This window comes from Mastigoproctus giganteus, chromosome 9, assembly GCF_048544385.1.
Source record: "Mastigoproctus giganteus isolate SK-2022 chromosome 9, ASM4854438v1, whole genome shotgun sequence".
NCBI classification, from domain to species: domain Eukaryota; kingdom Metazoa; phylum Arthropoda; class Arachnida; order Uropygi; family Thelyphonidae; genus Mastigoproctus; species Mastigoproctus giganteus.
This window is the reverse complement of record NC_143583.1, coordinates 33489916-33506051: the sequence shown is the minus strand read 5'-3', so window position 1 is coordinate 33506051 and position 16136 is coordinate 33489916. Positions and strand designations below refer to the sequence as shown.

The following is a 16136-nucleotide window of genomic DNA, read 5'->3' as shown; positions in this document are numbered from 1 at the left end:
GAAGCCAGCTGGCGTTGTGAACATTAAAATCACCAAGGAAAATTACCTCACTGTTAGGAAAGTTGGACTGGAGAAAGTCAAGTTGCAAAGAGAGGAAGTCAAAGAGCTCCAAGTGATTAGTGGAGTTGGGAGAACAGTAGAGACAACAGATGAATTTGACACAATGAGGTAGAGAGATTTTAAACCAGAGATCAAAGAGAGAAGATTCCAAATTGCCAAGTCTCTGACAGGGAATATCAGAATGGACATAAGCACAAGTACCACCTTTGAGGCGAAAGGAGTCATACAGCAAATAATTTGGGCATCTGAGATGAGCAGTAGTTGAATCAACCGATAACTGAGATTCTGTCAGAAAAAGTACATGGAGTTTGGCAGACTGCAAGTGGAAATGGACATCGTTGAGATTAGAATTGAGACCACGTATATTTGTGAAATGAATTAGGAAGTCCTTGAGAGGTTTACATCTATGTAAACAACAGGAATTACCTTTATTTTTGTTATAGGATGCTTCTTTTCCAACCAACTCTCCTCGTCCAACAACACGTTAACAATTCATTGTGAAGGCAATATAAATTTTACAAAAAAATGTGAGACATCTTCCTCACTGTCGGAACAGTAGTGTTCAGACCCCTAGTTCTCAATATTGAGCACTCAACCCAACTTCTGTCTTCGAACACCATTCCAATGCCAGCAAGGAAACCATTACAAAGATTGACATTAAAATAAAATTTTGAAGGTCTAAAAAGCTTAATAAATATGGGGCGATTGTTCTCTTCGTTCCTGTAGATTGACATTAAAATTAAAATTTAGGGGAAAAAAAAACTTAATGAATATGGGGCGATTATTCTCTTCATTCCTTGAGGAATAATCGCCCCTTATTCATTAAGCTTTAAGTGTATCCCATCCCTGTAGAGACTGCTTCTACAGGGATGGGATACACTTAAACAGAAGGGGTGCAAGAGTGTTTGTGATGATACCGAGGCAGTGTTAGGTGGGTCGGAAAACTGCTAGATTGAGGGGATTCCCAGACTAAAAGGTCAATAGTAGCCGCAGGCAGAGGTGAAAGTGATTCTTCCACAGCTACTATTAGAATAAGCAGAGGCCTGGAGGGGGGGCACTGGGGGACTGGTGGGACTGGTGGGAGTCATCGTGAAACAAATAATTACATGGGCTGTGTTAGGGTAACTAAGAATAAGAATAGGTGCATGTATACTTACATGTACACCAATGGTAGGAGTATAGGAAATAAATTTCATGAATTTGAAGTGCTGGTCAAGACATCAAATGCAGATATTCTTGGGATATCAGAGACATGGTGTTACACAGATATAAGGAATGCAGAATTGGAATTTGGGGAGTACAATGTATACAGAAAGGATATACAGGATGGGAAGGGAGGAAGGGTTATGCTGTTATTTAGGAAACAAAACCTAAGGAAGTGAATCCAGTTAACATCGTGAAACAAATAATTGGACAATGCAATGTTGAGTCAGTTTGGTGACATAAGCACTGGGAAAGCAAAAATGAGAGTAGGAATGTGTTATAGGCCTAATGACTTTAATGAGTACAATGAACAATTGTACAGAGAAATAGAATGGGCCAGTAAACCAGATTGTATTATAATGGGAGATTTTAACTTCCCAGATATTGACTGAAACTTGTGGTTGGTCACTTGCAGACTAGCAAGACTTTTGTGGATTGATAGGATGATTGTTTTTTGCAGCAGCATGTTCGAGAGGCAACAAGAGTGGATAATACTCTTGATCTAGTTATCAGCAGTGATTATTCATGCATTAAGAATTCACAGATAACGGAACCAACAAGTGGCAGTGATCACACTGTATACTGAATTGGAATTTACTCAAAGATATAATTACCATCAGGGGTAAAGGGAAGAGTTTTTTCTTTCGTAAAGACAGTGGTCTCAAACAGTTTTTAAATTCTGTACAGTGGGACCAACTGATGATGTTACCAACAGCAAATTGTAAATGGGAAGCAGCCAAGGAATTAATCGTGGAAGCTACTAGGCTTTTCATACTGATTAAGAAATATTGTTCACGGTTTAGGCCTAAATGGGTGTCAGATGAACTGACACTTGTTGTTGTTGTTATTTGGTTTTTAGGAGCATTAGTAACTAAGGCAATATTTCTCCGGGATATGCGGTGGTCATTCCCTGACCTTTCTGCATCCTCCATATTTGGTGGTGATGGGCTCGAACCCCGGTCTAATCAAGAAGCATGTACTGCTGCTCCTTCCTACCTGGCAACGAAAGCACCTCTGAGACTCGTGGTAGAAAAGAAAAATGCATGGGATGCATATAAATGATGAGGCAACACAGAAGCCTGTGGTAGATATAAGTTAGACTGTAATAAAGTCACAAAGGGATTTAGGCAAGCAAAGGCAGATTACGAGAAATCGTTGGCAAAGGATGCTAAGAAAAAAAAAGCTAGGGCTTCTTTACTTATATAAACTCTAGAAGGATACACAAAGTTTACCCTAAATCACAGCCTTGGCTCCACCCAGGACTGCACTCCACTTACCTCCTGACGGGTCACGGACCTTTCAATGAAAAACTTGCAGCCTTTCGGCTTGTGGAGGACCCACATTGTCCATGTGGGGAACGCGAGAGCTGGCAACATTTGATGCACCAATGCCCACTGTACGATGACCTGCGTGGAATCCTAATCACCAGACTAACTTACTTACCTCAGGACCGGGAACACCATCTCCTGGACAGCTTCGATTTGTATAGTGCACTCGCCAAATTTGCACAAGACTTATTTGCAAGAAGGAGAACACAAATTGCAATCAATGATGCATGCCAATTGCCCAGGGCTCCCTGCACATGAGCATCCAAACATGAGAACATGCGAATGAGAACTGCACATGAGAACCAGACTATGACCGTTATGGTGGGATCTCACTCTCTTTCTCCCAGGATTGAACATCCATCGCAAATTATAGACGATCCGTCACCATCTATGCGGACTCCTACTAGACAACGATCTCTCTGGACGGGAATCTTTCTCCCATGTGCGACGCAATGACTAGACATGACCACAGCAGCTCTGCTGCAGCACGCCGCCTGGCGTTCTGAACTGGGCACCCTTGCCCACTTCACTTTTAAAACCCCATTCCTAGGCAGGGAGGGGGAAGAGATGGGCCTCTGTCTCATCCCCTCCACTGCCTCCCCCTTTTCCCCTGGTGGGGCTTGCTCCACTGACACTCCTGGGATCGCCCTCTCTTTCGTTCCCATACTTCTAACTGTTCCCCCAATCTTCAGTCTTCCCCCACTCTACCTTTACTGACCGACCGTGAATGTCCCGACTGCAAGCTGCTAAACTTCAATGTGAAAAATTAACCTAACCTTCATTTAAAACCTATACTATTTAAACCTCTAGCATCTACCCCCCCACCCCCTTTTTTTTAACAAAGGCCCTAGCCACTGAAATCTCAGGAAATTAGGTGGCGGGGCCTACCAGAGTAAATAATTGTAATACTGGTGTACCTGGTCTGCCTCCAAGGGGCCGAGTGTGGGCAACGTTAGGCCTCAGTAGGGGTCCAGTGGCTAAATGTCCAGAGGAACAACGGTACACGACAGTACACTTATACAAAATCCATACACTTTTAAATCTCTGGCCTCGACAGTGTTCTGTTTCACATGACAATGTATACTATGCGGAGATGGGGGAAACCCCTGGTGCCGTTTGACACGAATACACTTTACACTTGTCAGTGTAGTACCACAGAGTTGATATGTTACTCTGGGGTTACTGCTTCCCATATGTAATACTTTACATTTCTCAATGTTAAACTTCATTTGCCACCTCTCAGCCCATCTGCTCAACTTTTCTAGATCCTGTTGCAAGAGCGTACTGTCATTAGTGTCCTTAATAACCCTGCCAGCCTTCGTATCATCTGGAAACGTGGACATTAAGCTTGATATACCATCATCAATATCATTTATAAATACAGAAAACAACAATGGACATAACACTGAACCCTGAGGGACTCCACTAATAACAGTCCATGATGAGCAGTGACTAGTGATTACCACTCTCTGCCTTCTCCCACTCAACCATCCCTTTATCCATAGCAGCAATTTGGCTCCAATGCCACACTGCTCCAATTTGTGCAGCAGTCTTCCATGTGCAACAGGTATCGAAAGCCTTTCTAAGATCCAAATATATGATATCAAAGTTATTCCTAGAATCCAGTTCCTTTGTAAACACATCATAGTATCCAATCAAATTGGTCAGGCAAGAATTTCCCTTAACAAAACCATGCTGTGTCCGAGCTATAACTGAAGCCTTGTCTAGATGATCTTGCAGTGCTTCTTTTACCAGTGCCTCCATTAATTTTCCTGGAACAGAAGTTAAACTAACAGGTTTATAATTATTTGTGTCGCCCTTTGATCTTCCTTTGTGAATTGGGGTCACATTTACATATCTCCAGTCCATGGGTACCTCCCCATGAGTCCAAAGAAGCTCTCATAATTTTGGCTAAGGGTTTGCTTACTTCCTTTGCTGCCTCCTTTAAAATAACTGGATAGATCCTATCCACCCCAGGTGCCTTTTTTATGTTTATCTTCAACAATTTCTCCTCCACTTTCCTCTCAGTTATTACAAAATCATCTAGCTCACTGCCAGAGTTGAATACACCTCTGGCATTCTCCTCCCTAAATAACTCCTCATGTGTGAATATAGATGCAAAATACTCATTTAGTTTGTTAGCCACCTGAGAAGGGTCATCAACAGTTGAGACATCAATATCCAGTGGACCAATCTGATTCATCCCTTTCCTTCTAGAGTTTACATAGGTAAAGAACTCTTTGCTGTTTTCCTTTGCATCCTTTGCCAAAGATTTCTCATAATCTGCCTTTGCCTGCCTAATCTTCTTCGTGACTTGGTTACAGACCAGCTTATATCTATCATAAACTTCCATGTCACCCATTAATTTATATGTATCCCCTGCATTTTTCTTCTCTGCCATATGTCTCATTAGTTCATCTGACATCCATTTAGGCCTAAACCTTGAACAATATTTCTTAGTTGGTATGTAAAGCTAGTAGCTTCTAAGACATGAAGCAAGTTCTCTATTCTTAGCCTGTTTAAAATCTAGTTTGGACTGATTAATAACTGCTTTACATTTGTTGAGAGCTTTGGTGTAGGCAGCAAATGAACCTAGAGATTTGAATGCAAGCCAATTGTGATATGCAACACTGTTATCTTGAACAGCCTTAGCATATTTAATGGAAAACTAAGGTTTAAATAAAGGATGAGATTTTAAGGCAGAGTGTGGAATAAAGGATTTCATCTCTACAAGAATAATTTCCAACACAATATGTACCAACATTGACAACAGAAGATTTAAAACAGTAATCCAATTAGTTTGGACTGATTAATAACTGCTTTACATTTGTTGAGAGCTTTGGTGTAGGCAGCAAATGAACCTAGAGATTTGAATGCAAGCCAATTGTGATATGCAACACTGTTATCTTGAACAGCCTTAGCATATTTATTGGAAAACTAAGGTTTAAATAAAGGATGAGATTTTAAGGCAGAGTGTGGAATAAAGGATTTCATCTCTACAAGAATAATTTCCAACACAATATGTACCAACAATGACAACAGAAGATTTAAAACAATAATCCAACAAAGGAAAAAAAGAATAGAAATCTCACACTACTTGATAGATCACACCACTTCTTGCATTCTTGTAATGCCAAACAACATGAGATTGAGAATGGCCATGAAAGAAAGGCTCCACTGGAGAAGAAACCATCAACACATTGTTATTTGCCTAGACATTGTTACTTGCCTAGAGGACCACTCACCTCAACCACATACTTGCAAGGATTGTTCATGGCAAAAAAGAACAAGAGTTCTAGCTGTGTTGTTAGAATTCAGTGTTCTCCCCAGAAAATTTTGCCAGCTGGGTGGCATTATGAAGTAGCCAGGTGGGGAAGTGCAATACTTCGCAATATTATAAAATTTTCTGTTACAAAGGGTACTAGGAAAGTTTTGCAATACAGCTTTGTTTATTTAATTTTTTCAAAGTAATTTCCTCTACATTCAATACACCTCTCCATCCTCCGAAACCAATCTTTAAACCAGTTCTGCCAAGTTTCACTAGGGAGTAAAGCACACTCGTTGTCCCAAGCCCGTAGAAGGTCCTCATCACTGGAAAACCGCCTCCCTTTTAGCTTCATTTTCACATGCGGGAACAGTGCAAAGTCGCAGGGAGCAAGGTCTGTACTGTAGGGAGGGTGCTCCAGAAGTTTCAGTCCTGTCGTGGTCAAATATTCGGTGCAGGCTTTGGCGCGGTCAGCTGGAGCATTATCGTGATGGAGGTACCAGGTGTCCATTCTTGACTTTGGCCACAGGTTCTTCATAGATCCAATGACTTTAGGCAGGCATTGTTCAGTATACCACTTAGCTGTGACTGTCTTCTGCGTGTCCAAAACGACATGTTCCACAATTCCACTCGATTTGAAAAATACAGCTATCATTTTCTTCTTTACGGATCGGGATTTTCTGACAATTACGGGTGTGTCGTCATCATCAAAGACCCAAACTTTGTTTTGAGCCTTGGTCGGCAGATCGTAATAGTACAGCCAAGTCTCGTCACCTGTCACGATGTTGTTCAAATACCGAGATTGTCCCTTATCAAACTTTTTTAACATCTCCCGGCACCAAGTCACACGTCGTGTCATCTGCTCTTCAGTCAGTTGATGCGGCACCCAGAGAGAACAAAGTTTCTTCACGTGCAAATGATCTTGCAGAATCGAACGAATTGCTGGTGCATTTAGGCCCAAAGTATCCTCTATCTGTTGGTAGGTCACTTGCCTGTTTTCGTCAAGCATTTTCCTCATAGCAGTAACGTTTTCCTCCGTAACTGACGTTCGTGGCCTTCCAGGCCTCTCAGAATCCTCCAGAGTGAAATTTCCACTTTGGAATTCTCTATACCACCTGAATATCGTTGTACGATGTGGACAATCATCATCTAGTGCAAGAGTCATTTCTTCTAAGCACTGGTCTATGGTTAAACCACGCACGAAATTATACCGCAAAACTGTCCTTATCTCATTTCGTGACCACGATGCCATCGCAAGCACTTTACACTCTCACTACTAATGAATAACTGAGCCCATCGACTTGGCGCGGCGGCTACTATGCACGTATGAACATGTCTCAACATGCAGCAACAAGCAGCTTCCTGTGATTCATTGTTGCGTCATATTGCAAAACTTTCCTAGTACCCTTTGTATTTATAAATGTGACTTAAGTGATCCAGAGCAAAAATAGTATCAAAGCTAGTATCAAATCTCCATAAATGAATGGTCTCTTGGGTGATCACTTAACTGATTCCTACTTTCCATTAGCTCATCTACATGACAAAACCTGGCAATTTCTCTACCCAATCTGCTGGAAATTGTCCTAATAGCCATCATGCAAAAGAGCACTTTTGCAATTTTTATCATGCTTGTCAGACCTGAACCCTATGGAATTCTAACTCTCAGGAATGCCATCAATTGCACAATGAGTAAATTGATGGCAAAAGAAGTGGAAAGGCAATATTCATTTAATAAGTCAGAAATGTGAATAAAGTACCATAATAGTTTTCCATACTGTTTTTTTTTAACTTCCTACTGCATGCATTCCAACTACATGGACCACACACACTTTGCACCACTACAGTACAAAATTGTCTGACTCCTACTGTTAGTAAAATAGTAGCATGAACTTCACAAATTACATAACTAAGTATACAGTATAATATTACATAATTCATGTAATAACAATTACATAAATTACAAAGCATTTATACTATAATGTTTGAAGAATATTTTCGTTCTAAATTGCACCTTTCTCTAAATCTCACCTAGTTGTGCTTCCTTGTATCAGTACTTCCACTAAAGGTATCCATATCTTTGACAACATTCCACTTCCTATGTAAGATGCTATAACAGGAAGATGTTTCAGCACCAATTCCAGCAATGCCACAATATAATTTTCAGATGTTATAGATGACAACTGAAAAATAAAATATGTTACAATAAAAATCAAATACAGTAAACTTTCATTACAGTGCTTTCAAAGGGACTGACCCCAGAAAGTACTATAAGCAGTAAAGCATTATAAGTGGGGTCACCCCCACTTCACAGGATTGATCATTAATATATTATAACAAGGTTTTTGATGTACTCAAATACAACATAGCACACTGCATGACAGCACTTTTGCATGGTCAGTTCCATTAATAGGATGGTGTAGCCATATTAAACTGCAATCAACAACACACAATTTTATGAAACACTATGCTGCCAGGTGAGTATGTTGTCTTCTTTTACCTACAAATTATATAATAAAAATTTTATTGACTTATTCCCATTTTTCTAAATTAACTATACATAATAGTTCATTAAGATAAGTTAGGTTAGGGAGCATTAGAAACAAGCAAAATGAGCAACCTCACCAACAATATTGGTAGCAGCAGTACACAGAATACATCAGGAGCTAGCTCCTTCAGCAAATTTGGAGTTCTGGAAGAACTCCAAATTGAAGAACTTTTTTTTCTTCGGCTTTTTCTATTGTCATTTTTGCATGATATTTAAACATATCAGCAAAAGCATTGATCTTTGGCAAAGTGAGGCATATTGCTACTGCTCCCATTCTAACTACAAATCCTCTAAAGTGAACAATAGAAAAGCTTTAACAGCAACTTTTATTGCCATCAGTAAACTAAGCATCCCATATCTTTACATTTTTCATACAGAGTTAGGTTTTTAATTGTTATTTTTACCTGATATTGCAGTGATGTATGTATCATTTTAGTAATAGTTTTGAAAATATTCTAAGTCACTCAGTGAAATTATCCCGCTCACCAAATTCATGACAAGAATATCAATTCTTGGAAAAATTGCATCTTGTTCTCTTTGATTTATAAATGCCGCTCAATGAACTTTTATTTACTTACAGTTTTTAGTATGAGTACTGACTTCACATAAGATAAAATGGGAGATGCCGAGCTGTCAATCGTATTAGAAAAAACTAATGGCAGCCAACATCAGCTATGTCACATGACTAATTATGCAAAATATATGGCAAAGATTTCCAGAGTGGTAAAATTGTCACTTTAGATGCTCTTGTCACAAATCTAGAATGAAAGGCACTCAGCTGTTAATTATGTTTAGTAAAAGCCAACAAAAGCTAATATCTGGTCTATGTCACACACCCACCTGGACGTGTAAAAGGATCTCTTGCCTCTGTTTCTTACTTTTCCTAACTTAAACTATCTTAACAAAACTGCCCAGTTAGGTTAAGAAAATGGTAATAAGTTAATAAAATTTTAATTTTTAATTTACAATAATAATAATAAATAATAAAAAAAAAAAAAAAATCAAATCAAGAATTAAACTATTCAAACACTTTATATCAGTGATAAGAATAATCAAATGTTAGTAATCAAGCAATCTAAACAATCAAAATATTCGATATAATTTGATTATATCATTCGAAAGGTATAATTGAATGATTTGTCATAATCAAATTTGCCAAAATCAAAGTAGTCACTTATGATTTCTTGATTATTCCTATCGTTACTTTATAGTAACGCACTGCTGCTCCTTCCCACCTGGCTACGGAGGCGCCAGGGTAATTGTGTAGTGCAGAGGGTCTGCAAGAGTAGCTCATGGTGTCTTGTCAATGATATACAGGAATTTTTCTAGCAGGGATAAGGAGGTGATTATCTCCTTGAATAAGGCAATGGTCAGCCCACACCTTGAGTACTATATGCAGGTCAGGAGGCCTCATTTTAAGAAGGATGTACAGCTATTGGAACGAGTACAGTGAAGGGCAACAAGATTAGTGAATGGAATAAAGGGTTACTATTACAAAGAAAGGCTTAAGTTTTACAAATTACAGTGTCTGGAGACTAGGCGCTACAAGGTGATTTGATTGAGGTGTATAAAGTCTTGAATGGTTTGAGCATGCTCAATGCTGATGGGATTCTTGCTCAGAATAATCGCCTGAAAGGGCATAAATTCAAATTGAGGAAAGACAGTTGTAGGATAGATGTGCGGAAGTTTGCCTTTAGCCAGTGGGTAGTTGATTGCTGGAACAAACTTCCATCTGTTGTAGAAGTTGATAGCTTAAATAGATTCAAGGCAAAACTAGACAAACATTTGGAGGGAGTGGATGGGTGAAATGAGAAGGGCGTGTGTGTGTTTTTTTTTTTTTGGCTGATGCTATATAAGCTTGCTTTCTTGCATCACGTGCCAATGCTAATGATAATTTTGTCCTGCTTCCTACTTCTTAATCATAATTAATCAACAAAACAAAATCAATTTTGTTTTGTTTCGTAGCACTGCCAGCACTTGCACTTTCCGTTGGTCCCTTTCCCTTCACCATTGTAATAAGTAAATAGGAATGAAGAGAAGATTCTGAAAATTTATTTGTTTTTTATATGATTGATGATTTCAGTGAAGGGAAACTCATTTCATGATAATACCGAAACATAAAAACCCACAGAACTCCAATTATCGCAAATGCAATAAGATTGAGTTTACTACCCATTTATAATAGATTGCGCTAACAGAAAAGCCCAATAAACCAGAAAGTGCAAATTGTTTTATGGTAGTGAACTCCACAAATGTGTTTTAGAAAAATATCACAAAAGCGTTCAAAACTGATTCTTATAACAGAACATATGATAAGGATGAAAGTGTAGTGCAATTTCCATTAAAAAAATTACCTTTTAGAGATAAATAGCTTAGTTATACAGAATTTCAACTTCCAAGGTCTTGGAACAAATTACTTGGAAAATTTCGACTTCCAAGGTCTTGGAACAAATTACCAAAAAGAAAAAAAAAAAAAAACAAAAAAAAAAACAATGTGTTATTGGTTTCGCATTACAATATTTTCACGATACCTCCATTTATTCCCATGGGATGCAAAATACGTTTCCATGATTTTTTTAAGTCTGCACTGATCGGCAAAAATTTATGTAAAGTCGAATTTTCGTAAGTTGAGTATTACATAAGCTGGGGTTAACACGGTTATTCATAACGTAAAAAGACAACAATGCCATGCCCCTGGGGGCATGTTATCTTTTTATGTTGTTAACGACACAATAGGTTTTTCAATAGGTTGTTAATTACACAATAAGTTTTTCAAAAATTGTTGCCATTTCCTAGCACCTATACATTCTCATTTTTCAACTGATATTTCCTTTATGACATATATCCTCCCCTCTCAAAACCTCTTGCATTGGTACCAGTATTTAAAAACAATGTTCTGATCCGGAAAAAAAAAAAAAAAAAAAAAATTTCCATCTAATCTCCCATCACATATTCCATAACTTTGAGACTCTTAATATTCAGATAGCTTTTTCCAACAAGCAGATCCACAATATCAAACCTACTACCTTCTATCACTACATCTGTGCTTATCTGGATTGTGGTACTCAAATAGATGCTTTCTTTCTAGATACAGCTAAAGCATCTGACACTGTGACATTTGCCCCTTAGCCATAATTATGAGAGTATCCTTGGATTCAGGGGAGGTCTCTACGGACTGGAGATATGCAAATATATTCCCAATTCATGAAGGAGGATCAAAAGGTGACAAGAGTAATTACACTATCATGGTTAAAGAACTAATGCAGATTCATCTACACAGAACTGCAGTTACAGTTCAGACACAGCACGGATTTGTTAAGGGGAAAGCTTGTCTGACCAATTTGATACTATTGGACACTACAATGTGATCACAAAGGAACGGGATGCAAAAAAATAATTTTCATATCATATACCTGGATTTCAGGAAATCTTTTGATAATGTTTCACAGAAAAGACTGCTATACAAGCAATGTGACATTATGGGCAAGTTACTGCCATGGACAAAGGGATAGTTGAGTGGGAGAAGACAGAGAATGGTAATCAATGGACACTGCTCTTGTGGACTAATGTTATTGGCGGAGTACCCCAGAGTTTGTGCTGGGCCGATTGTTGTTTTGTGTATTTATCAATGATATCAATGAAGGTATATCAGGCTTAATTTCCAAGTTTTCAGATGATACAAAAGTTGGCAGGGTTGTTAATGACACTAAAGACAGTATGCTACCACAACAGGATCTAGAAAAGTTAGACAGATGGGCTGAGAGATGGCAACTGAAGTTTAACATTGACAAATGCAAAGTACTGTATACTGGTAGCAGTAACCCAAAAGAAACGTACCAACTCTGTGGTACTACACTTAGGGAGGGCTTTGGTGTTGTGCCCACTGTTGTTTTCTATATATTTATCAATGATATTGATGAAAGTATATATCAGGCTTAATGTCCAAGTGGACATAAATTCAATTTCAGAAGACGGTTGCAGAATAGATGTGGAGAAATTTGCCTTTAGCCAGCGAGTGGTTGATTGCTGGAACAAACTTCCACCTGTTTTTGTGGAAGTTGATATTCTGTTGTTTGTTATTTGGTTTTTTAGGAGAATTAGCAACTAAGGCCATATTGCTTCGGGGATATGCAGTTGTCATTCCCTGACCTTTCCACACCCTCCGCATTTAGTGGGCACGGGCTCAAACCTCGATCTAATCAAGAAGCGTGTACTACGCACTGCTGCTCCTGCCCATCTGGCTATGGAGGCGGCAGGAAGTTGATGGCTTAATTAAATTCAAGAACTAGATTATACAAAGGTTGGCAGAGTTGTTAATGACAGTATGCTACTGCAACAGGATCTAGAAAAGTTAGGCTGGGCTCAGAAGTAGAAACTGAAGTTTAACATTGACAAATGCAAAGTACTGCATATGGATAGCAGTAAGCCCAGAGTAATGTAACAACTGTGAGGTACTACATGAAAGACCTGGGGATAATTATGCAGTCAGATATGAAGTTCTCTGAGCAGTGCAGACAGGCTGCCAGGATAGCCCAGGGGGTTTTAACCTCCTTATTCCTGCTAGCAAAATTCCTCTATATCACTGAGGAATAAGGGAATCAGGAATAAGGAAGTCATTATCCCTTAGTCCACACCTTGAGTACTGCATACAGATCTAGAGGCCTCATTTTAGGAAGTATGTAGAGCTGCTAGAATGAGTACAGAGAGAGAGAGAGAGAGAGCAACAAGATTGGTGAGGGGAACAAATGGGTGCTTTTATCAAGAAAGGCTTAAGTTCTGAAACTTGCAGCATCTGCAGACTAGGCACCTGCAAGGTGATCTGACTGAGATGTTTAAGACTTTGAATGGTTTGAACAAGCTCATTCAATACTAATGGGATTCTTCCTTTTGCTCAAATTACACAGTTGAGGGGGCATAAATTTCTCACCGTTGGGCCCACTGTTGTTTTCTATATTTATCAATGATATTGATGAAAGTATGTATATCAGGCTTAATATCCAAGGGGGCATAAATTCAATTTGGGAAGATGGTTGCAGAACAGATGTGGAGAAATTTGCCTTTAGCCAATGAGTGGTTGATTGCTGGAACAAACTTCCACCTGTTTTTGTGGAAGTTGATGGCTTAATTAAATTCAAGAACCAAACAAACATGGATGGGTGAAATGGAAAGTGGGGTTATTTTTTTTTTTTTTGGCTGATGCTATATAAGCTTGCTTTCTTGCATCATATGCCAATGCTAATGCTAAATTAGTTAATGTATGCAGTGCAATACACTTCAAGTGCACCAGCAAATAGTACTAATTCATAATTTATAACAAAGAATGAGCAAAAGGCAGCAACTTTTATGCATAAACAAGAACAGTTCATTTCTGCAGTATTGCCCATTCATACCTTCAATTAAGTGCATGGCAACAAACATAATTATCTAGTGCTTCAGCTATAATATACAGTATATGGTTAGCCTATGTGATATGTATGAAAATAAAAAAATAATAATTGTAGGATTTATATTGGTCCAATTTTAACAAAATTTGTGAGGGCTTGACATATCATTCTAAAAGAGCCAAATCTCATGAAAAACTATCCACTGAGATCGAGATATTATGTGCAGGTAGATGGACCAACAGACATATACAGATGTGGTGAAAACAACAAGTACTCTATGCAAATATGCTGTGCCTTAAAAGAAATAATAATTGCTGGTCCTCTTTCTGATTTTAATAAAATTTGGGAGGGCTCAACAAATTGTGCTAAAAGAGCAAAATATAAAATTTCATGAAAACCCTTTCATTGGGCGTTGATGTTGTTGTTTGGTTTTTTAAGGAGCATTAGCAACTAAGGCCATATTGCTCCGGGTTATGCGGTGGTCATTCCCTGACCTTTCCGCATCCTCTGTATTTGGTGGTGACGGGCTTGAACCCCAGTTTAATCAAGAAGTGTGTGCTACACACTGCTGCTCCTTCCCACCTGGCTACGGAGGCGCCATTTTGGCGTTGAGTTATTACACGAGAATGGACACCCAAAGAAATAATAATTGCCAGATTTCTATTTATTTTTAATGAACTTTTGGGATGGCTTGACAATTTGTTCTAAAAGAGCCAGACTGAAAGTCAAGTTATTGAGAGCAAACAGACGAAAGACCCAACATGTTTCAACTTAATTAATGATAAATCTGGGATGGCTTGCCAAGCCTTTTTAACAGAACAGAACCAAATATAAAATACTATAAAAATCCATCCAATAGGTATCAAGTTATTACACGCAGATGGACAGACATGCATATGTACTTTATGCATATATGCTAATGTACCTAAAAAGGAATGGAAGTTGCAACTACAATTTCTCAAGCAGTTTTTCCCAAGAGACCATTAAGTATTAAACAAAATGAAAAAGGGAAATTTTTTTTTTTGCTTTTGGTTGTACACCCTATGCAAATGTCAGGTGGACTGTGTTTTGTAAACTCCTAACAATCTAACCATCAACTAACCAATCCCCTATCCCTCCATGTCAACTTAATTTACTTTTATTTTTAATTATTATCATTAACTCATACCCTTTTAACAATAAACATTCCAATGTTACCATACACTGTGTGTGTGTGTGTGTGTGTGTGTGTGTGTGTGTGTGTGTGTGTGTGTGTGTGTGTGTGTGTGTGTGTGTGTGTGTGTGTGTGTGTGTGTGTGTGTGCACGCGCAGTCATTTATTATTAGCTGAATGCCTGCATAACTCGTAATATGCCCTTAAATGACTTACCAGAATAAGTCTTTCCCTAACTACATCAGAATAAATTACTATATTACCTCTTTGTTCCATGATACATCCAATGAATTACAACATAAATGAAGAGATTGTAATATCACATTAATCACAAAAGATGCAGTCTTCTTTATACTCTTTTCTTCTACTGCAGACATTCTTCCAAACACTATTAGAGATTTTATTTTCTGAAGAAAGAGAGATATCTGAAAATATAATGATTGGTTCATTAAGAAGGAAATGTTAAACCTACTTTACAAACTAACAATTTTCCTTAATCTTGCTCTTAAATAAACAATATTCAATGTGGGTTAGCTCCTAATGAGTATATGGTTTCCTTAAACACTAGGGAAACATTATTATGTGAAGAATTTAGAATAAAAAATAAAATGTATTACATTATGTCAATCTTTGAATCATAAGCATATCTACCAATATAAATCTAGAACCAGTAAAATCCAAAAAAATCAGTTTAAATCCAGAACCAGTTTTTTACCAGTAATTGATTCCCACAAAATTTAAACAAAATGGACACTTTCCAGTGAGTTCAAAGAGACAAATGTGGTATAGTGAATTTTTTCTTTGAACAACCACACTTCACAATGCAAGTAAGTTCAAAAAGGTGTTAGCACAAAACATGAAAAAGAACCTCCTAATAGATGGACATTTCATTTATGACTGGCAAATGAATTTTGTTCACACTGGTTGTTTTGCTACATACAAAAAAAAAAAAAAAAAACACTTGTAAGCAAAAAAAATTAGTGAAAGTATCAGAAAAGCATTCTTCCATCCACTGGGTAAATGTAAATAAAAAAAAAATATTTAATAAATTGTACAAAATGGAGAATGGCAGAGATAAAAGCAAGATAAAAACCATTTAATTTAAGGGCTAACAAAACATAAAGGGCTAAAAGCAATAAAATACATAAAATAAAGAATAGCAAAAAATATGTAATGAATGAACATAGTCAGAAATTGTG

At 37.9% G+C, this 16136-nt stretch overlaps 1 protein-coding gene across 1 annotated transcript in view; it reads right to left on the bottom strand.

Annotated features, from left to right (window-relative positions):
- The window catches only part of LOC150080137 (uncharacterized), a 193249-nt gene that overhangs the window by 44382 nt on the left and 132731 nt on the right, over positions 1-16136 (bottom strand). Inside the window, exons 13-14 of the mRNA XM_090380625.1 lie at positions 15201-15362; positions 7885-8036 (exon numbers count right to left, since the gene is read on the bottom strand). Coding sequence (XP_090236751.1) covers positions 7885-8036; positions 15201-15362 — 314 coding nt within the window. The remainder of the gene's footprint in view (positions 1-7884; positions 8037-15200; positions 15363-16136) is intronic.